The sequence below is a fragment of the Aptenodytes forsteri genome, unplaced genomic scaffold (assembly GCF_000699145.1).
Source record: "Aptenodytes forsteri isolate BGI_AS27 unplaced genomic scaffold, ASM69914v1 Scaffold23, whole genome shotgun sequence".
Lineage (NCBI taxonomy): Eukaryota > Metazoa > Chordata > Aves > Sphenisciformes > Spheniscidae > Aptenodytes > Aptenodytes forsteri.
Genome location: NW_008796043.1, coordinates 4979634 through 5005677, shown reverse-complemented (window position 1 = coordinate 5005677; position 26044 = coordinate 4979634). Strand labels below are relative to the sequence as shown.

The 26044-nt window shown below is 41.1% G+C and overlaps 1 protein-coding gene across 1 annotated transcript in view; it reads left to right on the top strand.

The window, feature by feature from the left end:
- Positions 1–5630: 5630 nt before the first annotated feature.
- The window catches only part of TAF4B (TATA-box binding protein associated factor 4b), a 57891-nt gene continuing 37477 nt past the window's right edge, over positions 5631–26044 (top strand). Inside the window, exons 1-9 of the mRNA XM_019473745.1 lie at positions 5631–5748; positions 6279–6427; positions 7176–7283; positions 11575–11742; positions 11848–11970; positions 14188–14277; positions 17618–18196; positions 23175–23310; positions 23913–24018. Of these exons, the coding sequence (XP_019329290.1) occupies positions 5631–5748; positions 6279–6427; positions 7176–7283; positions 11575–11742; positions 11848–11970; positions 14188–14277; positions 17618–18196; positions 23175–23310; positions 23913–24018 (1577 nt within the window). The remainder of the gene's footprint in view (positions 5749–6278; positions 6428–7175; positions 7284–11574; positions 11743–11847; positions 11971–14187; positions 14278–17617; positions 18197–23174; positions 23311–23912; positions 24019–26044) is intronic.

Below are 26044 nucleotides of genomic sequence, written 5' to 3'. Positions count from 1 at the left end.
AGAAAAACTATTTTCAAAGCTGTTGCATGGATTAGTAGTATTTGGCCCTTTATTTTCTGAATTTCAAGTCATCCTAAATAGTCAGGCTAAGAAACTTAAAACCACTATTCCTTTCTATTGCCATTTAGTTTCCTACTAAAACATCCCCTTTAAAGCTTGGTCTTACCTTGTAACTGCCTTAAAAGCTATCCCTTTGTTTTGAGTAGTTCAGTGAAAGAGTGAGACTTGTTTAGGAACAGAGAGCACTGAAACATTACTGTTGTTTTAAAACATTTTTGTTGTTAAACTGTTCACTTACTGATTTGGGACCTGAAAGTCTCAATTAGCCCTGTATTTGTAACTGGTGTTAAAGTGAACTTTACTAAGGTTGGCAACATACCTGTGCAGGCACCCCTTGTTTTGAAATAAGATAAACTTACCTGTCCTTGACAGCAGCTTTTGTAACTTGTGTTCTCTTAAATTAGTTGGATCTAATGCAGTTGGTTCTTGCTTGTATTTTATTTTAGGAGCAAGAGACTTCCTTGCATTTCCTCGTGTTGCTCCCCAGCCAGCAGTTCCAAAGAGCTGTTGTGTTGAGCAGTTGTGTTGGAAACCATGTAATCGAAGTGGTGGCTTAACGTGACAACGTCAGCTTCACGTGTAACAGGGTGGTGAAACACTGGCACAGGTTGCCCAGAGAGGTGGTGGATGCCCCATCCCTGGAAACATTCAAGGTCAGGTTGGACGGGGCTCTGAGCAACCTGATCTAGTTGAGGATGTCCCTGCCCATGGCAGGGGGGTTGGACTAGATGACCTTCAGAGGTCCCTTCCAACCCAAACTATTCTATGAGTCTATATGGTGTATCTCCACCGGAGCATACCTGCTGGCTGTTTCATCTCAGGAAATTCCTTCTGGATGTTTCCCTTAAGAAGTGGCCTTGGGCTTGTCTTATGTGGTAGAAATTTAATGGTGGAAGTTGCCTTTATGGTGGGATGCTCTTAGCATACATTGGTGTTCAGTGCTGCTGGGTGAAACCCTGAGCTTCGGTTGGCAGCACAGCTTTACGTTAACACCAGTGCGGTTTTCTTAATACTATTCCTTGAAATACAGTGAAGCCCATGCAGGTGGCCTTACATACAGTGGCATAAACAGATCTCTGCCACGATCCCACAGCATGTTGTTCACGTCTCTGGTGAGTTTTTGGTTCTCTGTAGTTACAATGAACAGGTTATCTGGAAGCTGCTCCTCCTGCTAACCTGTGTTTCTCCGTTCCTGGATTGGATGCTAAACACAGCTACAGCTTAGAAAATTTGAAGTGTGTTATAACCAAGTTCAGAAAAAGCTGTATTTCCTTGGCTGGTGGTGCTGGGACAGCAAAAAATTACAGTGGAGGTATCTCAGGTTTGAGCAGCAAATGGAAATTTAATAGAAGGCCTCTGGTTTTCCATGGCACGCGCTGTTGGCGTGCCTAAGTAGAGGCTGTTCTGGGTGGTAGCTGCCTGAGCTTTGCAGGAGTGACGCTGGGCGGTCTTTCTGGAGGCATGGTTCCTGGAGCCCCTGTTCCAGGAGAAGGCAGGTCACTGGAGAGAAAGGGTGTAGATCTCAATGAGACCTCTTCAAGGTGAGAAGCTATAGTGTGGCTCCTTCTGTGTAGCTTTGGAGGAAGCCGAGCTGGGTTTCAGTTGTCAGCTCCTTCCGCTCTGGCCTTCCTGCAGGATTGCAGCCGAAGGAAGGTGTGCAGGGAACAAAGGGCTGAAATAGCTGTTTTTATTTTAACTGCCTTCTCTGGTAGTCAAGAAAAATAAATAACTTTCCAACGGATTTTTTTGGTAGGACAGGCAGAATTCTAGAGAGAGAAGTCTCAATTCATTGTAAAAAGGGCTGTTTGTTAATCTGCGAGAGACACCTGAGTCCTCCAGTGAAGCATGTAAGTACTAATTCCTGCTGGTAACTGGTCACTTAGGTTTTCTGTTTGTGATCTGAAAATAGGAACAGCCTTGTAGCCCCAAAGGGATTGTGCCTTACTCTTACTGTCAAAGTGCACGAGTGGTGAGAAAGTCTTTCCTGCTCTCTGAAACAACTTCAGTAAAACTACCAAATTGTGTATCCTGTAAACAGTGCTTTCTTGGAAGTGCTGCCCAAAAGAGGGCACCTTTTGGTGTTACAAAGATGCCTGAGTACTGTTCAGTAACTACAGTTGGTGCTGATATTTTGGTGAGAGGTCGCAGATATCTTCTCTGTTTTTAAATGCTGTGCTGAGCGGTGTTAGCTGAAACTTTACTATTTCAGCTGTTCAGAGGTTCCCCCCACCCCCATTTTCCTATGGAGTTGCAATGACTGCGAGACTTGATGTGTTTTCACATTTAGTTTGGCAAAAATTGCCTTCTATTGAATGTGAAAACAGCTTTTGATAAGAAAGAATATCTCTCCCCCCCGCCCACCCCCAAGTGAAGAATGTGGATTCTTGCACTTACTTTCTTCATTTCTGATAGTAGTATTTTGGTAGCTGCACGAGTCTGTTTACATGACCTTTCTATTGAGAACCTCAAGGTTACCATCACCTGCTGTTCCCTCATTTCACACTTGTGCAGCTGTACATGGTGTATGACACTTCAGGCATTGGTTTTGAGTGCCGTGGAACCTCTTGGAGCGGCAGAAAGGAAGTATCAAAAGATTGGGGGTATTTTTGAGTTGTGAAAAAGTACAAGTAAATTGCGGCAACCAGAAGTGAAAAATAAATGCCCTTCTCAACAGCTTTCAAACTGTTTCAGACAATCCACGTGTCAGTTTACTGTCACTTCGTGACATTAGGTTGTAACTGCCCAGAACTGTGTGGTTCATGTTTGAAGTGATGTCTTGTGGCTTATCAAAAGATTGGGGGTATTTTTGAGTTGTGAAAAAGTACAAGTAAATTGCGGCAACCAGAAGTGAAAAATAAATGCCCTTCTCAACAGCTTTCAAACTGTTTCAGACAATCCACGTGTCACTTTTCAGTTTCTTGTCGCTACTTGATTTTAGGTTGCCAGAACTGTGTGGTTCATGTTTGAAGTGATGTCTTGTGGCTCTTCGCTGTATGGATCTGTAGCTATTACAGTTGTTTCAAATTTGCCTTCAGCTTTATTTGTGCTGGCATCAGGCAGTTATAGTATTAAGCCTACAAAAGCAGTAGTTAGTAGATTACCATAACATTGGTTTTGTTGGTTTTGGAGTTCTAATTTTGCTAGCCATCGCGAAAAGCTGCTGCCATGAAAAGGCTACCACCACATTAAAAATTCTGCCAAATGGAACAAATATAGGGAAATTAATGTTTGTTCCAAGTGGCACAGGTTCTTACCATAACTTACATTGAAGTAAACAGGCATCATCTTAGTCGTATGTTCCAATCAAGGCTATGACCACTGGAGTGGCCTTAGGTGACTTCTTCTGTGGATGTTCTCACCAAGAATAAGCCTAAAGTTATTTTACAGTGTTCTGATGAAGTATGGCTATCTTTGTATTGGTTAATCCTGTTACTAGGAGGAAAGTGGATTTATGTTTCAGGGTACAGTGCTGTTGGGGATCATTGTAGTCATGGTCAAATGTGAAAGGGCTACTGGGACTTGTTAATATTTGTGGTAGTTGTTTTTTGTTTACTTTTTTAGATGTTCATGAATTTGCATATGATCTGTATTGTGTTTGCATAAGCTTGCTAGCTGTGTTGCTCTTGAGTTAATTTCCTGTCAAGTGGAGTCTGCTGGAAACTCTCCCCATTCAAGTGACTGGAGGATGGGATACTCTTCAGGCAGGGTCTCCATCTCTGGCAAATGCTAACTGAAACTTCAGAGCAGTAGTGCAAGAAAAAAAAACAACCCCAACCCTATAATCGAGTTGACTGGTAACAATGATGTTTCTGGTATGCAGTATGATTCAGAGAAGTAGAAATTGTGCTTCTGACAGTTTGGCTTAAAAGACAAACGTAATGAGTAGTGACAAAATATCCAAATACATGAAAACAAACCACTTAATGCATTCCCAACCTCTAAAGGAATTAAATGATAAATTTATATGTGCCTTTTGAAAGAGTAGAGCTACCAATGACATTTTTAAGCAAGCTTAGAAAAGAAAAGCCTCCAGTAGCAACACTTCTGCCATCCTGAGTGTAAACCTAGAGCAGAGAGAAATGCTATTGCTATCAAAACGTGTTGTATTGTCAGCTTTCTCTCTTGCCTTAGAATCTGCGTAACCGTGTGATGTGAACAAGGAAAAAAATGCCCTTTTTTGACTGATGATAAATTGTATGCCATGGATCCCTGTCTAAATAAGATAGCATGAAAAGAAAATTAGAAATCTGATATGTTTTCTGTGATTCCGGGTATTCATTGATTAAATTAAAAGATCCATCTGTACCTAAATATAATTCTAGTCAAGACTTCAGTGGAGGAGGAGAAAGCTGAGTTGTCAGATGGAGTAGCAGTATTTTTCTGGATATGCAACTGTCCTGTGCATCTGCCCCATCTAGTAAAGGCTGCTTGAGAAAGGCGTGAATCACTCTAGATGCTACTCTTGCAGTCTCTGTGTGTGCTATGTAAATGGCAATATGTTGACGTTACAGAATTTTATACAAAGTTTTGTGTTGTCTTGCAATATCCTCTTATGCTTTTAGATGTGGAGGAGAAAAAGCTGTTTCTAAGCATGTAGTTACAGCTTGGTGTTTTTTGTTTTTTTTTTTAAACCCCCAGCTCATTTTTGTGTTTTTTGGTTTTTTTTTTTTTTTAAAACCCCAGCTCACGGAGCTTATGGCTTTTCCTGTTGTATTCATTTAAACTCAGACAGAAGCAGTGTTTTAGGCTGTACTGTACAGCAATATTTTGACAGCTTGCAGACTAACCAGGTAGTAAAAACACTCATCAATGCAGGCTTGTTTTACACTAGGAAAGATCGTAAGTGTACATAGAAGATCTGTGATTCTTCAGGTATTGGATAACTTGCAAGAAAGTTTAATGCAGTCCTCCAAAAATGTTGAGGTACTCTTATTTACGTATCTGGCATTCTCCTGTACCTTCCCCCTTTCTTTTATGTGAAAGGCCTTTAAGTGAGGTGTTTGAGGACAGCGGTTTTAGTGGTGGACTCTGCAGCAGCTGCTGTTGAAGGTAAAGGAGATGAGGCACTGGCAAAGGTAGGGTGCTCTGTAGCTCCCTTGAAGGATCTGAAGCCGTTGAGACCAGGGATCCAGCTGGCATTTTGTATTCGTGACCCTGAGGAAACGTCTGGATTTTCCAGAGCCTAGCCCTTAGGGGGCCAGGGAGGAGGAGGCGTTGGTAGCTGAATGGTTTCCAAATGCAGGGAAGATGGGACTGTGATGTGGCATCTGACTGATTCTCCTTAGGCTGTTTTTCATTTGAAAGCTTTAGTAAAAATACTCATTGTTTGTTAACTGTTTAACTGTTTGTCGTTATAGCTGATGGGGTAGGAGCAAGGTGGTAGGATTTGAATCGTTCTGGGCTGACATTCCTGTAAGTTTTTAAAGGAAAACAAAAAAGCAAGGAAACAAGGCAGGAGAGTCTCTTTTTTTTAAAAATTTTTTTTTTCTTTTCCTTTCCCCCTTTTTTTTTCCCCTTTCCCAGGAGTCTGGAATCTCGCTATTTGGCTGTAAGCTGCTTTGATTAAAACCATGCATTTTAATGCTTTTGGACAGATCCTTGACCGAGGGACAGCTTCAAATGTCCGAGTGGCCTTGGCTTTCATTGAAGACCACTGCCCTCTGACCAAGGGGGATGGTCTTGATACAGGCAGGTGAACTGGTATTAATCAGGCTTCAGTTCCCATTGCAGGTTTTCTCTAAACCATATCTTCACCTATAAGTATGTGCCTAAACGTTCAGAAAGTGAAAATGCATAGAGGCAGCCAACTGTGATAGTGGTGATGAATTTTGCAGGTTGAAGAACTGCTTGAAGAAATTACTGTTAAAGTAATCCCAGAGTGTGTGTCTGTGGTGTGTTTGCCTTTTTAATGTCCAAAATGTCTTTTTGACTCAAATGATGAACTGCTTTGCAATTTGCATCTTGTATACACATAGTGTTTCAATGTGGCTGTCTAGTTGAAGTTTTTCCCTTGACTTCAGGAATTATTTTCTGTCATAAAATGCAGAGTAAAGCTGAAGTATGCTTAGCTCTTAACATTTCTTGGCAGCTGTTCCTTGGAGTAAGAAACTAAATATTACATTATCTTATCAGTGTGGTCTAGTTATTTCTTCCACAGGAGCATAGGAAAGCCATAATATCGCTTAATTTCTAACAGTCTGGATGTTTTTCTCCAACAGGAACTGTTCTTATCAGAAGCAGTAATGGCCAACTAATGCTAGTATCTCAACAAGCAATAGCACGAGCACAGAGTCAGCCACAAAATAACACAAGCATGAGACCATCTGTACCGACCAGCACACCTGCAATCAGAATATGTGCTGTACAGGTAACTTCTCTCATAGCTTTAATTTGACGTAGCTGTATGTTATGTAGTTATAACAGGGTTTGCAAATAAGTTATGGAGGGTCAAATAAGCATTTGAACGCTTTCTGAACAGCATGATGGTGTTTGGTTTTGCATGTAAACATCACTATGTGCTTTGCTTTCACAGTTTGAAAAAACTGCTAGCCGTTATATATGGTATAGTTGAAATAAAGGAGTTCCTCTCCGACAATGATGTAAAGGGTTTTAAGAAAAAAAACAAAAAACAACCCAAAATCCAAAAACCTACCTAAATGGTTACTGCTTGTATCTGCAATCTTGCGATCATCTGGTGGGAAACTTCTATGAAGCTGAGGGCCTTTCCCATGTCCACAGGGTGTTCTTTCTTCCCTGAGCTCTGCTGGCTTTTTGCTTCTGTCTCTTGTAATGTACTCAGCATGCAGCGGGTATTAAAAAAGTAACCATCTGCATAGGTCTCACCAACATACTCATCCTTTAACTGTTTTGTTCTGATTAGGCATTGTGTCTAAATGTTTCTGCATCTATTCTTGAATATTAAATTGGTAGATGAATAGCTGCTTTGAACAGTGTTTAAACTATATGGGCTATGTGAATGATGCCTGTATTGTTACTGTAAGATTGGGTGTCTTGGTTTGTATCAGACAAGAGCAGGTACTAACTTCAGCATCTGTTTTATCATTGACTTGTCTGACAACTGTTCTCTGCACATGCTTAATTTTTTTTTTTTTAAGAACTCTGGCACCCAGTTACTAAAGAAAGTAGCAGCTACTCCTGTGAAACCATTATCTCAAACAACAAATGCTGTGGCTTCTACTGTTCAGCCACCTGCTGTAATACAGGTAGGTGGCAAGCTTTATAGTGTGATGGAGTAAGTGACAGAACTGAAGAAAATACAGATGCATTCTTGTTATTCCTAACTCTAATCTGGTTTTCACTGAGCTGGTAACTTTTGTTGTCCTCATGATAAATTCTTTCCTGAATGTCTTTTTTTAAATGCATAATTGAATTATGCTTCTGCCAGCGTGTCAGCTCATCTTCTCTCACTACAGTAGAAAGCGCAAGAACAATGGATAAAATAAATAGTTCAGAGAGCCGTTTCCAGTGCTTTTGTACCCTATGACACAGCTCCTTCGAGCTCTAGCTGACTCTTTTCTGGGAGATGGAGGCTTCCTAATGCTCTCTCCTGTTTGGGTTCCCTGATTCCTTAGGGGGAAAAAAGAGTATACCTGGGATGTTGTTGAGGGGGAAATGAGCTGTCTGCACTAGTCAAGCTGTTTTTCAGGTCTACATTTTTTTTCCCTGATTAAAAGCTGAAGGAACGTCATAACTGAAAACCTCTGTTCTCTAATTGAATTTGGTAGACAGGTTCCGCAGATACGACTGTAAATAGACAGTGGTTGGAAATGCCTCATTATTTTTAGGTAGTGTTTTTTGTCTTATTTCTTTTTTTCTGGAGAAAAATGTTGTAGGACTCTTCAGAAGAGGCTCTTGCTACCTGTAGAGTTATGAGACTTCTCCTAGATACAGTTCTTCCTCTGTTCTTGGGGACCAGAGTTCTGGATAAGCACATGTGATGAAAAGAAAACCGCTTCTTTCTACAGCTAAAATATTCTGTTCTCATAACGTGGAGGAGAAATTGGGAAGAAGTGTGGCTTGTATATACCTTTTCTTTTGTGAACAAGAGGTTGAAGGAGACTGGGCTGTAGTGGTTGACCAAGCACTCGGTAAATGAGCAGGGTCAGTCATTCAAAAAACCATGCTGGACGTATGTTCTTGACCTTGAGGGTGTTTGAAGGGTTGGGGGATATGTTCGCTGACAGCAGTAACTAACAGTCTGACTTCCAAATTTGTCCTCCTGCTGTTCTTCTGTATCAGCAACTGAAAACTACTCACAGCTCTGTCTGTGATCTTTTTTCCTCTTCCTTCTCACTACAGATGGATAATGTTGGGGCTAAAGGGGAAAACCTGGAGACCTCTCTTAATACATTTTTTATTTTGCTTAGAATAGAAACAACATACACTTTGTGTCTCAGAACAGTAACAGGTATTCCTTACCCACTTTTATTCTGGAATACTACCTTGCAAACCATGTGCTTGTGATCTCTGCATAGACATCTTTAGGATATAAAAGCAATATTCATCTACTATACTACCCTTGCACTGGGGAGAAGAGATGAAGGTAAAGATTTCTTCTATCTGATGGATGAAGCTGCCTGCATCCTCACACTCTCATGTGGATAAACATTGAGATTCATCATGCTATTAACTTTTCTTTTTTAAACTTACATCTGCCTTTGACTGGGTTCTTCTGTACTTTCTTAGTTCAGTTTTGATGTAATCAATTTAACTTGTGTTCTTCTGAGATGTTTAAAGAGGTAGACATTGCAGTATTTTTTTGTAAGCTGTATTTTTTTCTGTTGTAGAAACTTGAACACTTCTAATGAGTATAGGGCTGGATTTAAACAGCAGGAACGATGACTCTAGGAAAAATTAATAGTGCCATTCTGTGTGGAGTGGCTTCCTTGGAGTCCCTCTGTTTTGCAGAGGATTGCAAAGCCCTCTGTACAAGCTCCTCGTACAATAAAGAGTAAGTAGGTGCAATATGGATACGTCTTGCCATCACAGGGCCACCTCACTCCTCACCCTGGGGCAGACAAGAGAAGAGTGCTGACAAGGGAGTCCATGCAATAAGGTTGCAGGAACCGTCTGGGGAAAGAAAGAAAGCGTCCTTGGGTTTGATTTCCTTGGCAGCGGTTCATTCGTCAGTCCTAGAAGAACTTGCTGATGTTAGTCTTGACGGTTTTTTGAGGTGACGGGAGAGGAGTGTTGGTGTGGAAGTATGATGTCATCACAAAAAGTGGAAGACAGTGGAAAGGAAATAATCCTTGGCTTGGTTGTGTATCTCCTATCCTCTGCTAAGTACAACTTGGAAGACTACTGTCTGCAAAACTCTGTAGTTACTGACTCCAGGATTATTATCCTCATCTACAAAAATATTTCCATTTTTTGACATTCCTGAATGTTTAAGCTCTGAGGTTAGACAAAATACCTGCACGCTTTTATTTTTTACCTTCTTCCCAGATGGGGTAACGAAGCTGCAAAGTATCTAATTAGCATCATGCTGAGGTACTTTCATTTAGATGCAGAGCACTTCTTCTCTTGAAATGACTTCAAAATATGCAGGATTAATGCCATTTTTTGTGGTGACTGTTTCTCTGTTGCTCGAAGTGAGAATGAGAATTGTCAGTAGTGAAAAAGGTTGAGGGCAGATGACAGAAGTTAATTCCCATATATTCATCTTCCTGGGAAAAGAGTCCAGCAGACTTCCTGTTGTTCCCTCCCTCAGCTGATAAAATGCCGTTCTGGTCTCGATGTGTAAACACGCTGGAATTTGCAAGAGATCAGCTCCTGCGAACCTCATGTTTTCGGGCTTTTAAAAGCCCAGGGCATTGCAGCTTGACAGATCTTTACTCTGTCCCCTTCCGTCTTCCTCCCGTCCATCTGTTTGTGGGATTCTTGTGCCCAGTTTGCCTCCCTGTGGTCTTAGAGCTGTTGAGCCTCATCCTTGGAAGAGGCAGCGGTGGTGGCAAAGATCCTGCAGAGAGCTATTAAAGTGTTACCAACAGTGGGAGCCTAAGCTGGAAAGCTTTCTGGTAGCTGCCTGCTTCTTTCATGTCAAGCTGGCAGCAGCTTGGGGGGGTGGGCGGGAAACCACCCAGGAAAAAATAATTTATAAGTAAACAACAAAAGTGCAAATGTTTTGCTTTAGCTTTAAATGTTTGCTCACTGATTTTTTTTTTTTTCCCCCTATCCTGAAAGACTTAAAAGCCCTTTGATATTCTACATGATGTCTGTCCAACTCTGATCAATTTTTGTTTTATCCATGGTAGGGTAAGTTGGGCTCTTGTGCGACTGTCTTATCATTAATGCAATTAGCAAGTTTTAATTTGTGATTGCTGGAATTAACTGTGGTGTTTAAGTGTGTTAAGAGTCAGTGAACGCAATTGTGTTGCACAGATCTAAGCCTAGAATTTGGCCTGCAAAACCAGACTTTCCCTTTCTCTTGGGAGGTTTGGAGGAAAAAGAACACCCAACTTCACGTTTCAAATGCTAACCTGAAACTCTTGCTCTTCTGTAACCTGCAGGTTCAGTCTGGCTTTTTAGTTTTCAAGTTGAGAAATTGAAAGTAGTGGGTTTTGTAGAGGCCAAGTCTTTTACTCATATTGTATTCTGTTGTATCAGAACTGTGTTGGGTTTTTTGAGTGTGGGTTTTTTGTTGGTTTTCTTTCTTTAAAATCTGAAGTAGAAATACTTCAATTTAGTAGGTTTTCCTCTGGAAACTACTATTTAGCGTGGTTTGCAAAGGAGAGAGGCAATTGTGTTCTTATTTTTTCCTAAACCTTCATTACTCTCCTGTTGCTAGAGCTTCTGAATCTGTTGGTAAATTCCAATGAGATTTTAAAAAGAGGTCTCAAAATAACTGAATTTTGTGAGGGTTTGTGTCTGGGTAGAGGAGAGATCCAAATTGCTGCCCACAAGGAAAAGCCAGGAAGAACTTGTTAGGTGCATTTGCTCAGCTGATTGCTGCTGCTGGCACTTGCATCCTTCCAAAGTGGACATGACACCTTTTGCTTACTTTGTGTGTGATAGGAAGAGTAAGGGATATTGCAGCTGGGAGAGGAGCTGCAGGGGAAGAAAGGAAGATAAATAATCCCTTAAGGTTGTATTTATCTTCAGCATAGTATTGCCTGGCTTAGCATTGTTCAAAATTCATTAGTCTTAGACTATAGGAGCCTGGCTAAGTTAATATATTGGTTTGTTCAAGACAAATTTACCTTTCTCTTTTCACTTGAAGTTGCAGGCAGTGCGTCAGTCTGGGTGAGCCTTTGTAATTTCTTCCCCCTGCCCTTGATTTAAAAACAGAATTATGGCTGTGGGGGTTCTGTCGCTTACTGTATTAAATAGAGCTTCTCAGAGCAAATGAATCCAAACTTTAAAAACAAAGATAAAAATCGTTTATTTATGTTTTAAATAGTAGTGTGGAGGCAGGGTGCTACCTTATACACTATCGGAATACAGTATGTTTGTCACGTTAGTCTTTGGTTAAAAAGTGTTAATTTTTCTTTTCAGCCAGCAGCTGCAACAGCTAGTGTTACTACAGTTACTGCTGTAAAGCCTTCGAGTACTGGAACACCTGTAAAACTTCCAGTTACAGGACCACCTGCACAAGCTATCTCCCAAAAGGCAGTCTCTGTGAAAGCAGAGGGCACAACAGTAGCACAGACCAGCGCTTCTACAGTAAGGAAAAAAAAAAGTTTTTAATTAAAAATTAACATTCTCTATATTCATCAGAGGTTGGAGAGCCAATGCAACATCTAACAGTCTTCCTTATTTCCACGCTAGGAGATGCTAGAGAATGTGAAGAAATGCAAGAATTTTCTTGCTACACTAATAAAACTGGCATCTAGTGGACCTCAAGCCCCTGAGATGGGGCAGAATGTGAAGAACCTGGTGCAAAATCTATTGGTGAGACTTTTTTTAAACAAAGTTGGTATTATTTGTGTATCGTTTTTGACATTGACTTCATCATAGTTTTTGTTCCTTGTCTCTTTTTTTTGTTTTTAAACAGCTGAAGAGTTGGATTTGTGGCTGAGTACATCCAACCCTCTTTAAGTCTTACATTATAACTCTTATTTTAACTGGATCCCATGCTGTATTTCCCCCCCCCCCCCCCGTTTCCCCCCCCCCCCGTTTCATTTTATGCACACAGGTAACTGACAGCAGGAGGAGCTGATAGTGTTAACACAGCTTCTTGGTCTGAGCTGCTTTTTTTTTTTTCATGTTAGTGTAGTTTTGAGTCCTCAATAGCAAGAGTACTGCTGTGGAGGTTGTAATGTAGTGCTAAGTCTGTACTACTGCTTTACTCCAAGACAGAACTGACTGACAGGTTGATAGTGAAGCTCCAGTGGAACAAGCATGACATTATCTATGTCTTTAGACAGTGGGATGGAGAAAATAACATGGTAGCTGCCAACCTCTCTCTCTCCTTGCAGGTGGCTTCCGTATGCTGCTTTGTGCTGTACCCCAGCACAGCTGGGTTTTCTTGGTAATGATTTCTCCTGCCACTTCTTGTCTTGGCATTTGACCGCTGCTGCTGTTTTGTTGTTCCACCATAGCAGAAGGTTGTGGGCTGGTGGAGCGGGATGGCTTTGCTAGTGGTGCCAAAGGACTTTTCAGTCTAGAAAAGCGTGGTGTAGACAGAGGTGTAATTTCAGAGAGCAGATTGTTTTAAGATGCAGCCTTGCAAAAATTTGATTCCTCAGCCTCTGTGTCCCTGCTGGACTATACACCTTGCTTCTGTAGGAAAGTACTAGAGTTGTTCCTTCTTGTGCTTACAGTGCTTTTATTTATTTATTTTTTTTAAGAACCGTTGTTACCAGATATTAATACATCATTAACTATGCACTTGTTTGCTTTTTGTAGTATTTTAAAAATGCTGTTCTTCTGCCATTCAGTATGTGTATATGATTTAAATGCGAAATAAATTAATGTTTCATATGTATGAGGGAAACAAGTAAACAGCAGCTGTGAAGTAAAATGGTCCTCAAGGCAGCATCTCATGAAGTGGGTGTCAGGTGCCTTGTATGCACTGAGATGTAGTGTACCAAATCATTGCACCTGTATTGGTGAGACCTCGGTGACCTGTATCCACGGCTCAATGAGACCTAACAGGCAGCAGATCAAATGACTAAATAGGAAAGCTGCTGTAAGTTCTGTTTGTCTGTGAATATACAGTCCTTAAAACCCCTGCTCTGGTCATGTAGCTCCTTAGAATGGTTGTTCCGAAGGAGAACATGGGTGGGAGGAGCAGTTTCTCTGCAGAGACAGAGATCGGTGCTGGGGTCCCTCTTCCTTGTGTGTCTGTACCTTCTTGGAGGAGGCAATGTTCTTGGTGACTCTGTGGCAGGGTCTCACCTGGGAGCATGAGAAAGGGCATCAGTGTCTGGGGCTACCCGCCACCTTAGCCCTGTTGTGGTGGCACCGAAGTAGTGAGTGAGGGGGTCTCAGAAGTCTGCTGCAGCTTTCTAACCCTTCCAAGCCCTTGAGTCAGGTGTTTGCGTGGGGCAGAGCAGAAAGCATTAAGAAAGGAGACTGTACTCTGCAAGGCAGAGGACTGTTACCATAGTGGTATGCAGAAGTGATGTTCTGATGTTCAGTTTCTCCTGCTTTTGAAAGACGATGTTAAGTGTTCTGCTTTATTATGCTATGTATGCATTAGACTAGAATTGTTTTACAAAAACTACTGAGTTGTCTTTTGTCTCCAGTCTCTTTAAATTGATCTTTATGCAGATAAACTACCTTCACAGGAAAAAAAAGTAGTTGTAGTGGATTTTAAATATCTCTGCATAACAATGAGGTACTCAAACGGATCAGTGCTACTTACGAACTTGTTTCTATCAGTTCACTTCAGTGAAGGGGTGTTTGAACAAGTATCCTTAAGTGTGTTAACTGCCTGTAGTTGAAGAAAGTAATTCAATTTGATAATACTGTATCTAAATTACAACATAATTTTATCCTAAACCCTTTCATTTAAAAATAGGGGAGGGAAAAAAGCATTTGAGTACTGAAATTGAGCAATTCCATGATAATGTAAATTTCCATGAATTTTTGATACGTCTGGGGGAAAAAAATATGGTAGATTCATAGTTATAATTTACCATTGTAATTATACTTTCCTCTTAGGAAGCAAAAATTGAACCAGAAGAATTCACAAAAAAGCTATACATAGAGCTCAAGTCATCTCCACAACCGTATTTAGTTCCTTTTCTCAAGGTAAGTGTCTGATTGTGGAAGTATTTAATGAGGGGGAGGGAGGAGGACCAGAAAAGAAAAGGAAAGAGGCAGAGCATTCAAATAGGTATTTGCTCAGGTCAGTTGAGGAAATGGTGTTTAACCTAGCCCTGTGTGACTGTTGCTCTTGGAAAGACAATTTTTTGGGGGAGGGAGGATTTCAGAGGAATAATTTATGCTGTGTTCTTAAATTGGAGAGTAATTACCCTCTAGTCGTTAGTGGAGACTAATGTTTTGGAAGCTGGTGCATCTACAGTAGAGCAGCTATACTAAGATGACCTCTTACTTTCTCATCAAAACTTTCTGTATTAGAACTCAGAATGTTCTAGAAGACTGACAACAGTGGCTGTGCACAGCTTATGCAGTATTTAAGCTCAAAGAATCTGCATGAAGCTATTCATCTGTCTGCTGGCTTGTGTTTAACTGGGGGCAGAAAAAAAAAAAACCACGCCTTTCTCCAGAAGGGGTCTGACAGGACTACTGCAGCTTAGGAAATGTAACCCAGGACAACTCTACCTTCAAGCAAATAATCACATAAATTAAAAAATGCTCTCCTAACACTTTTAATCATATGGTAGAATGGTATTAACAAAATAAAAATGAACATCTTCATTGTACGGCAAGCATTAAATCCCAGTGAAAACATGGAAAACTTGGTTACATTTATTTAATTGCAATGTACACAGTATTCTTAGGCTTGATAGATCTGTACTTTTCCTTGGCATTCATTATAGGCATTGTGGAGAATCAAGGAAGAATAGTTAAGTGGTAAAGCTGGGACAGAGGTTTTCTGGAGTTTGTCCTCTTTCTTAGTGTTTGACAGCACATATAACAATGCATATGATAATGTTGATATTACTCTAGATGGCTGGTGTTAATCTGTTCAAGTGTGGGATGAATATTTTTGTTACAGTGGCAGCCTTTAAATGCTTTGCTAGCAAGTTTGCCATGAGTCTAGAAGGCTATGCTCATCTCTGCAGGGCTTGATATAAAATTTTCATATTGGTCACTTATTTATTCTCCGTTTAATTCCCTGGAGGCTTCTTAAATGCCCATGCAAAAGCTAGAAAAACAAACAGCTCAGAGTATGGGCTTTCCTGCATCCAGTGCAGCTCTGGCTGCAGAAGTGCTGGGCTGTGAGTGCAGGGTCAGTGTGACGGGCAGAGGTTTCCTGCGAGCTGCACGGAGTCTCAGCAGAGCTCTACTAACTGCCAGGGCAAGTTTGGCTTCAGAAGTAGCATAGCTGCCTTCTGCAGGGCCCTGGCTGATGAACCCCACTGGATGTGGGCTGGCTGCGTGTGTGTGGGGCCAGCTTAGGTGCTGTTGTGCTGTGTTCCCAAAACAGCGCAGGTGAACCTCAGTAGCTCCACGCAGACCCAGCCTAAGTCTGGCACAGCTAGATCTCGTCAAGGGCTGGTGAGCCCTGACAGCCCTGGACTTGTTCATGCAGAGGAGCTGGGCCAAGGGGTAGCTGTGCAGCACTTGCTGAAGCTTCTACCCCTTGGGGTCCCCTAAGGGTTTATTAGCTCAGGCACAGCACTGTCCTCATGCACTCGCAGAAGTGCTCGGCCTGAGTTAGTAAGCCATCCCACAATGTGGAGAGCTGCTACATGTGGTGCACAGACCTTGAGGTGGTTCCACAGGAGTTAAGTTGGGTTCGTCAGTGTGGGTCAGACCCTGACCCATCACAGCAGAGCTGTTGCACATTTCTCCTGCGGCATGCTGCCAGGTACTGGTATCATCTAGGCTTTCTGTTTTGGGCAGTATCCATACCCCATAATCCTTGACAAGGTGCTCTCTTCCTGTTGCATGCTATATTAACAACGAAATACTGTGACTTCAGAAATGTTGCTTAGACATTGTCATGGTCAGTTAGCTGACTTTGTAGTGTTACCCATTCTTTAAAACTTCTTGCACCCTGATTTGCTTTTTTCCAAAACGCCTTAAGGATGTGTCGTTGATACACACCAATTGGGTCTGGTCTCTTAGCTCTGAGCAGCTGTGACAGGACCGAGTGCCAAATGGAAGGTGACTTCAGGAGCACTTCTCTAAGGTGCTATGAGGATCGGTGCTGGCCTTGTTTGTGGGGGAAATGCTTGCAGCTCAAGTCTGGAAAGACATGTGATAAGGCTTGTTGCCACTTCACTTTTAGCTAGTGAAGTGGAATTTTAGGGAGGACTCTCTGGAGTTGTCTCTTATCTTTGACCTGCAGGTTCTTGATGAACTTGTTGCATGTGTTTTATTTTGTCTGTTCCAATAGGTGGAAAAGTACAGAGACTTTGGCTGTAAAGCCTGCTTGATTTTCAAATCTGTGCTAGATGCTTTTGGTAAATAAATTGCATCAGGAGCATGAGGAAAGCTGAGCAGCATTTTAAAAGAAAAGGAAGTGAACATTAATGACAGGTGTGCCGCAGAAGGTCTAGATGTCCAAACAATTTGTTCACTCGGTATATTAGCACGTGAGACAACGTGTTCCTTTTGCATGAAGCCCAGAACAACAGCACTGTACTGGAGACTCTTACAGACTTCAAAAACTGTTGGGGGAGGGGGAGGAAAGGTTTGTGAGAATATACAGGTAGCTGCAGAACTGATTTCCCTTGGTTCTAAGTCATATCAGATTGTAAATAGTCAAGGAGAAAAAACTGTAGAGGGCTTGAAGATTATTCTGTCCATTAACCTTCTCAAACATAGCTGTAGTAAAAATGAGATGTTGCCAGATACCTTTACTAATGTTCTCTTGTTGCAGAGAACTATCTGGCTTAAGTTGTGCTGCTGCAGCTATACAGGCATTATTAAAGTGGTATCCCCCCCTAGTGTAGATACAGCTGCATTGGTATAGAAGTGCTCATATCTTCAGAGCTTGTTTCTGACTTTATTGGTTAATTTGTAGCTCTCTGTCAGACAGGCTCCATGGAATAAACACAGCTGTTACAATACAGGAGGTTTTTTTTTTTTTGCAAAACAAAATTTTTTGAGGTAGTAAAATGGTTAAAATGGTCTTTTTCTAGAACACAAATTTCGAATTGGGAAATCTAAACAAAAGAACAGTGTTATGGGTGAGTTTCCGGATAGATGGGAATTGCTACGTGCAGTGAAGCTGTGGTGACTGTTGGCCTTTGCTCATCCTCTATTGGTGATTCTTGTGGTCTTCACTGAACAGTATTGTCGTCAATTTAAGGGTGCCTGAATTCTAGCAAAACTTGTTTGGAATAAGCAATTTATTGTCTCATGAAAAATTAAATTGGAAGATGAGGGAGAAGACTCAGTATCGGTATTGTGGAAGACTGATGTTATGTCTGGTGTTTTTTCATTTTTCTTCTAGAAAAGCATGCTTGCCTTACGGCAGCTAATGCCCAATGCTCAGAGCTTTATCCAGCAGTGTATGCAGCAGCCAGCTCCAACCCAAGAAGCTGTTTCGACTTGTACCTCTGCAGCACCAGCTCCTTCGATAGCAGTGGCAACCTCAGCTGTAGCAACAACTTCTCTTCCAGTTATAAAACCAGTGTCTGCCTCTGTGACAGTCACAGCCTCTCCGGTTATAAAACCAGTCCTTGTCAGTGCGTCGGCGACAGCTTCTCTGCAGACCGTGAAGCCTGTCCCTGCCTCTGCAGTAGTGACAGCATCTCTTCGGCCTGCAGCTTCAGGCCTTGCCACAACGATAGCGACATCAGGGCTGACTGCTATCCAAACTGTCAAGCCAGTCTTCACCTCTGCAGCAGCAACGTCCTCTCTCCAGTCTGCAAAGCCAGTGCTGGTCTCTACAGCGGCATCTTCAGCAGCAACCCCTCTCCAGCCTCTGAAACCAGTCATTGGAACCCCAATCAGTATTAAAATCTCACAGCCAAACTCCATCGTTGCGCAGTCAGTGGGTGCTCAGCAGGTGGTTAAAGTGAAACAGTTGGTAAGATGAATGTCTCTGCTTCTCTGTAACTGCGCTTCTTTTGCTTTCACTCTTACCGTTTTGTCAAGAGGATACCAATTTGGATCTTAGTGGGGGTTTTTTAACATATGAAGCTAGTCTTTCATGAGTTAATCAGTTATGTTTGTCGTAGTTAGGGATGTTGAGCCCTTGCTGAAAAGGTGAATCTAAAGCCAAACTGTAAGCTCGGTATCTTGCAGAACATGCTGACCACCATTCCACCAGACTGAACATCCAGCTTGAGACACGAGGGAATATGAGTCTGCATGCAATGCATGCAACTTGGCTAGGTTGGCATCTGAAAGAAAAGGCAGGAAATGCTTGTGTCAGAAACAGAAATTGCTGATGGGATGCTTATGTTAATTACTATTAGATGCCTTGTTAGGGCTGTGCCTCAGCTAGCCGCCAGAGATTTCAGTCTCTAGCTTGGTAGTTCCTACCCTGGATACTTTGCAGGCACAGGTGGCTTGATGGTGTTTAGTGATATGTTAAATGAAATGTACGAACTAGCTCAAGGAGCTTTTCAGAGCAGAGTTCTGACCTCCAAATTTACTAAGACATGTTAATTATGAAGTCATCCAAAAGTGAGCTTTTTCTGTCAGGCCTCATTAGCTAACAAATTCCAGGAGGAATAAATGTCATCTTAACACATTGCTTTTGAGGGTATTGTTTTAACATTTTTTTCTTGGCACAGGTTAACTTCTTGCTAATGTTAATGCTAAATACCAACAAACTGTGGATCACAGGTATACCCAAAAGAGCAATGTTGTGAAATACATTAGGTTTGGTTTATGGGTGTTTGAGATACCAAGTAGTATGCTGTCTGACTGGTCTACTTGCAAGTAATGTTCTCAAGTATTTTGAGAGAATAGTCTCCCTTTGGCAGATAAAGAACTCGATTCTTGAATAGGACTTCCTTGTAAAGATTTGTTCCTTAAAAAGAGGGGAAAACATTAGACTCCCTATAAAGCTAGGTGTACTTTCCACAGGTATAGTAGGGCATCTAGTGTGTGAATTTCCTTTGTAGTTCATTTATTGTGTATACTTGATTTAACAATATTCAGACTCCTAAAATGTTTTGCTTTTTTAGTTTTCTTCCTTTCAAAGTGCATAAGGTGGATGTAATACAAGAATCCTGCATTCTAAATAAAGAGCTTATGCTACCAGGTTTTCACCTTTTTGGACTTGCTTAAAAAGAACAAAGCACTCAACTGTATGGAGGGGGTGGGGGCTCCTTTTTATGAGTGGGTTTGTTTCAAAAACAAACAGTTATCAAGCATATGCACTAACAGTCTTTGACAGCAGTAGCTAAAGCCAAATTGGAGAAGGAGTTGGTACCCTTACTGTCTTTGAGGACTAAATTAGAAATTCCAGCCAGAAGAAAATGAGGGCTTCTTAGGTTGTACAAGGGCTGGAAAGCAGTTTGTTGGCTACACAGCAAGCCATGTAATCCAGGGGAAAGGTTGACCATCTGTACAAATAGACAAGGAAGCTTAACTCTACACTGGGGAGTCAAAACACTTCTTGAATATGATATTGGTGAACTCAAGAAATGACTTCTGCCTCCTCCACTACTGCAGTGTGGCAGCCTATTGCAATTGCTTTTCTTCGCAGTGCCTTGCAAGCATTGAATTGCATACAAAACATGTTTTTATCTTCATTTGGGTAGATCCCAGGCACAGTGATTAAAATACTTGCTCTTCAGAATACCTGTTTGATTGTGGTCTTGGATGTAGTTGAAGGACTGAGTTGACCACTTGGCAGCTTAGCCATGTCCAGAGCTTGGTGTTTGTTCAGGCAACCTGTTAGCACAAAGAGTAAGTTAGTAGAAGTGGCTGCATCTTCTAGGGCTTCCCTGGTGCATTTCCTTGAAAGGACAGAGGGTCTGTTTCGTCCCACAAGAAAACAAATCTGGACCTCGCCTCCCTGAACAGAAGGGTCCTGCTGCCAGCTGAAAGGAAGCACATGCCAGCTGTGCAAATCTGTCCATACAATGCTGCCAGCAATTTCTTTCCCTTTCCAGCCCTTAGGGTTGTCTGATGCCATACACTCCCTCTGCATGCCCATTTCTAATTTAGGTCTCTCGTGCTTGAGGAATGTAAAGCGAACTTTCATGTGCCAGCTCCGATGTAACATTGGTGCTGCTTAAGAATGCAGCGCTGCACTATTTTAATATCAAAATTGTGACTGGAGTGATGCAACATGTAACTGTCTTTTCTGTGGCATGATTATCGAAACTCTGGGTGAAAGCTTGTCTTGCTGAAGTATTGCTTTGTCTCTTGTTAAAGCACAATAAATGAAAATTTACATTACCAGCTGCTGGCTTCCAATGGTGAGAAAGCTGCTGTGAGACTACAACTTCATTTTAAGCATAAAGAGCAAGAGTTTTATGGTGTAGTTCCCGCAATTGCCAGTGGGACATGCTCCCTGGACGTTGCTAGTGGTTGAAGCAAGGAGTGAAGTGCTTGTGCTATTCCAGCCACTTGTTCTTAGTGAGTTGTTGTTAGTGTCGAGTCCTCTGAGCTGAGCTTTCTTGAGCAGAGAATCTCCTCTGTTATTTTTCAAGAGGTGTTTTTTTTTTTTTTTGTTCTGGATGTATATTTTGCATTCAGCTGGTGAGGCTTCCTCCATGAAGCAGTACCACTTGTAGCATGTGATGATACCTTACCATCTCTCCGCTGATCTCTGAACTTTGCTTTATGAATGCAAAACAGGTTCAAGTAAGGCTAATCAAAGTCTCTCTCAGGCAGCTGTCCCTATGCTGTCAGCTGGATGTTGCATTGCATTTTTTTTACTTAAGAATATTGGTGCTTTTTATTCTGATGTCTCTGTCAACCTACTTAATGGGGCACAAAGGAACAGTCCCTCATCTTTATTACTTCTTGCTGCTAACCTGAAGAAAAGAGCCAATAGCTCTTTCTTACAGATATTATCTATTTTTTAATACTTTTTTCTGGCATTAGATCCTTGTTGAAATTTCTAGGATTGTTGCCCTGTTCCGTTGCTAGTCCCAAGGACTTCCAGCTTTTGTTAGTCTAGCAGCTAGAATAGCAAACACAAAATTAGTTTTACTGCCAACACATCCTTTCTGTTTCTCATTGATGTAGTCTCCTCGGTTACTTGACTTACTTCCCAAACTCCACCTAGGCTGTTGATTTAACACTGCCTCTCTCTGTTCTTTTTGTCTGACGCACCTTCATCTTGAATGCTTATGTTTCCTCCTGTGCTGTTTCAGTGTTTTGCATGGTGAAGATGAAGCATCATTCTCGCTGGTGGTAGGGAGGATCTCTAGGTGCGTGTCAGTGTGGGTGCTGGCGGAGCCTGTGAATAGTTTGTCCAAGCTGGTTGGTGGCTCAGTAATTATCTGAACACATAAATGATGCTCTTAACGTTATTTGCAACTTCCAGCATATGGAAGCTGGATCTTTCAGAAAGATCAAACTGCGCTTTGGTAAAAACACATAGAAGCAAATGTTAGTGTCTGTACTACTTCATGAGGAAATGCTGCCTGTGTGAGCCTTGACTCTGTCCACAGTCTGTCCCCGTACTCCCGTGGTTCTTTCCTCTTATGGATCTTACGTTTCTTCTCAAGAACTGTCTGTTCATTGTCTGGTTCTCAGACATCACCTTCAGCTCAGTTATTCTATGTTACTGTTGCTATGCCAAACCATGATGCTATTAATATGGGGGTGGGTGGGGTGTATCTTGACTATTTGATACACAAAGTACCTCTTTTTGTGAATGTGTGATGCTTATGCTGATGATGTTTACTGATGAATCTGAAGTTAGATGACAGAATGAGACAGCCTAATTTCTGAAGCATAATAAATGTCAGTTATTTAATTAAACTTGTGCAGTGTTGCTGTACAAGCACTCTTTAGACTTTCTGAAATTAGAATAGAAGATGTAGAGGAGAAAAAGTGGTTTCTTGACCATGAAAATTCCTTTGTATTAGCTTTTTGCTGCTAAAAAAAAAAATAGGATTCAATCTGAAGATATTGATAATTTGTGCTTTGGTAAAAGCGTATCTTTCTTCTATTTGTAATCAAGAACTTTTCCAAAGGATGTATCAAAAGCTGCAGCCGATATTCTGCTAGCTAGGAGGCTTAGAAATGAGGCTTTTAGGGATTCTGCAATATTATTACTTTCTTGCATTTTAATAGCTGCCCCTGAAGAGGAAGAATTAGTATTTATGGGCTGTGCCTGTAGGTCTGTGTTGCGATGACATCCTGCTCTCTGGTTTTGTTTCTTTCAAGAGCCTCTTTAAACAAAACTGTCAACCCCCTTCCTTTTTACCCTTCAGCAGTGTACTGATGTCTTTGTGCAGAGGCTCTACTCACTATAGGTCTTGCTAGATGGTACTTCATGCTCCTGCTAACTGATGTGTTCAGTGTACTTTTGCTTAACACTTTGAAACGCAGCATCTCAATTTACAATTGACATTGCGGCTCCAAAAATGCATTAGTAACTTTATAGTGTGTACTCTAATTCTTGACAGGAAAAGGATTTCATGCAAGACTTGTAACTGTTTGTTTTGATGTTCTCTCTTTTTAACTAGGTGTATATGGTACCTACCCTTTTGAACTTACTGTCAGGCAGACTCAATATTCAGTTGTTAGTCTGTTAAGCAAGACTTATGGAGAGGAAAGCCTCTTAGTGTAATGGATTGTGTAATACTCAGTGAAACTTGTCTAATATTGTTATCAATAGAGAGTAGGGGTGAAGTGTCTGTTAGAGCTCACTGAATGAGCTGGAGCTTAAAGCTCACTACTGGTTGTTAAGATTTCTTGTCATGAAGGAAAAAAAAAAGTGAGGTTTTTCTGAGCATGCTGTTTGCTTTAAAAAGCTAGACATGCGTGCATGCCCAGCAGCACTTCTGGCTAAATGAACATGTTGATACTATTTGCTCCTCTGTATGTTTAGCTCTTCTCACTCTTGATATTGGATATTTCACTTCCAGGTAGTCCAACAACCATCAGGAACCATTGTAAAGCAAGTATCCACACTCCCGCAACCCTCAACACTGACCCTACAGACATCTGCTGAGAAAAGGATGCCGCTGAATACACTTGTTCAAACTAACCAGTTTCCTGCAGGTAAAGTGGAACCTCTTTAATGGAGAAGGCAGAGGACTGCTGAGGTATAGAAATAAGCGCCGGCTGTTGGTAGACTGTAGGAACGTAAGAAGGTAGTTGTCTATTGGGAGCAACCAGCTCTGTGCGATATGTTGAACATCTTTACTGTCTGCTTGGAGTTCTGATGAGAAACTCAGTGCCATGTCTACTTCTGGCACCTGTTAAAAGCATGTCAATCAAACACTTGTACTTGTTAAAATACTGCGAGTAAGCTCCTTGCAGTGAACTTCCTTTAAACCGTGATGCTTTTGAGAGTCTTTTCATCAGACTTTGCTTTTTCCTTCAACAGGTCCAGGGTGATGCATAATGTGAGTTTGTCTCAGCCAGCCAGTTTTCACTAAAACCTTTAACTGGTCAGCATAGAGGAGGATGTTTGCTGAAAGCGTGTAGGGTTTTTGGCCATATAGAACATGTAGAATGTAAGACTCGAGTGTCTGGTTTTCAAATGGACCTAATTGGTTGTTATTGAGTCTGCCAGTAGCCTTTGCTAGAAACATGAACTGATTAAACAGTTATCTTAGCATTTTGCTTTCTACTATGGCATGTTCTTTGTTTTGTTTTAGGTTCCATTCTGAAACAAATTACCCTGCCAGGAAATAAAATTCTGTCGCTTCAAGCATCTCCTGCTCAGAAAGCTAAAATAAAAGAGAATGGAGCAACATCCTTCAGGTAAAAATAAACAATATAAGAAGCTTACTATAGGAAGGAACAAAAGGAACAGACAGCAAGTATAGAGGTGGGAATGGAGCCCAAATAAAAGCAACTTTCTTTAGAAACTTGTTCATGATAGGTGTTTTTCACGTTATAATACTAATTGGCAAGGGGGAACCTAAAAATTTTGACCTCATAGCAGCTCTTAATTATTCTTAATGTAAGAAAACTGTCCTGATGAGAATGGACTTTCATCGTGCTATCACAAGAGTGTAATTATATAAACAGTGTGCATCAATATGTATCAGTTTCTCACTTACAGAGGAGGCATATTGATCTCCATCCTATGAGTACTATTAACTAATCTAAAGCAAAGTTACCTTGTATTAAAAGCTCTCCATAGGATTAAAGCAGATATAACCTCTGTTTTTTACAGATGGCCAGATAGCATTGAACTGTTATTTGGACAGGCTGGTAACTTGTCTAAAGCTCTGTGCTGTATTTCAAAATCTTTCATTAGCTCCTCTTACAAGCTTGTTCCTGTAGAGGTGAAAGTCTTTGACTACACCTATAATTATGGCTTCTGGCATATTCTCTAGGCCTTTAGATTACAAGAGTGCTTAATCAGTTACCAGAACTAAAAGCTTTAACTTTTCAAAAGCAGAAATTACTTTTGTAGCTCTGAAATGTGATGATGGAACAGGGATACAGACTGCTATAAGCATTATTGGTCTTATGACTTTAAGGCAAGCTTGAAGTTGCTCTCCCAAGGATAAAAGCAGACATGACACCTTTGTCCTGTTGACCAGTTGACTTCTCATCTCTTGAAAGCTACAGCTTTGTGTGCACTGATATAGACAGAGAGCTGTTGTTGTTTACAGTAACATAGAGTATACAACGAACACTTAAAACACTGGTAGCCAGAAGTTGAAATGAAAAGCTGATGTTAAAGCAATAGCTCTGTTCAGCTGCCTCAAGCTCTTACGAAATATACTTCAGAATATAATTTGGGATGTAATTTGGGTAGTGATGTTTGGGAAAAAAAAATCACTCATAAATATCATAATTAAAACCACAAAAAACTCCTACAAAAAAAAAATAGAAACAATTTCTTTTTCTGTGATCTTCCAATTGGAATATATCAACTGTCTTACATGAAAAAGTTTGAATTCTTGACGTTCCTTCCCTGAATTGTTAAATTCTTAGTGTAGGAAAAACTCTGCTTTTATAGTGTGATCCAAGATGGATTTCTGTTCTTGCTTTTGGATTATGATTTTCAAAGTAGCTTAAATCCATGAGAATTAGATTTGAAATCTCGAGCTCACCTTAAATTTTTCTAGTAAGTCTCTTGTCTCTGAAGAATTTATGTCTTTGGATACACCCCTGGTGCTTCTTTATTTGCTGCTATAACCAAACTTTCTGACTTTAAACACTACATAATGAGAATCTTCATATATCTGAACCTGGGCAGCGTGTACCTGAACTTTTGGCTTCCCTCAGTCCGGTATCTGTGTTCTCCGAGCAGGTCTATCACCACATAGTGTTCATCTGGCCTGGGCAATAGATGTTCCCCGGTAAGCCGTGAAGTGGTTTGCTCTCTTCTGTCCTGACTTTCAGTATTCCCAGCACAGCTATTCTTTGTGACCTCATCCATCAACTGCTGATCATGTGTGAGGCAGAGAGAAGCACCACGGCCCCCTTTCAGGTTTTGTGATGAGATTCGTTATGGGCAGAGAGCATGTCTTGTAATTGATGTGGTTATACATGTGACACTTCAAACTGTAGTGTCTCATTGCAGTATGTCATTGAGCCTGACTCCCTCTGCCATTGTGTGACTAGGTTAGGTTAGGTTTCGAGAATGTAATACTCACTAAGCTGTACTTAATAAGCTGCAATTTGACCTTGTCTGCTCTTTAATAGGCTGTTTTAGGTTGCTTGAGATGAGCAGTAGAAAAAATGGCAATTCACACCCACACACACCCACACACACACCCCCCTGTTTAAAAAAAAAAAACAAACCTTCTAGAAATTATTTCAGCTAAGC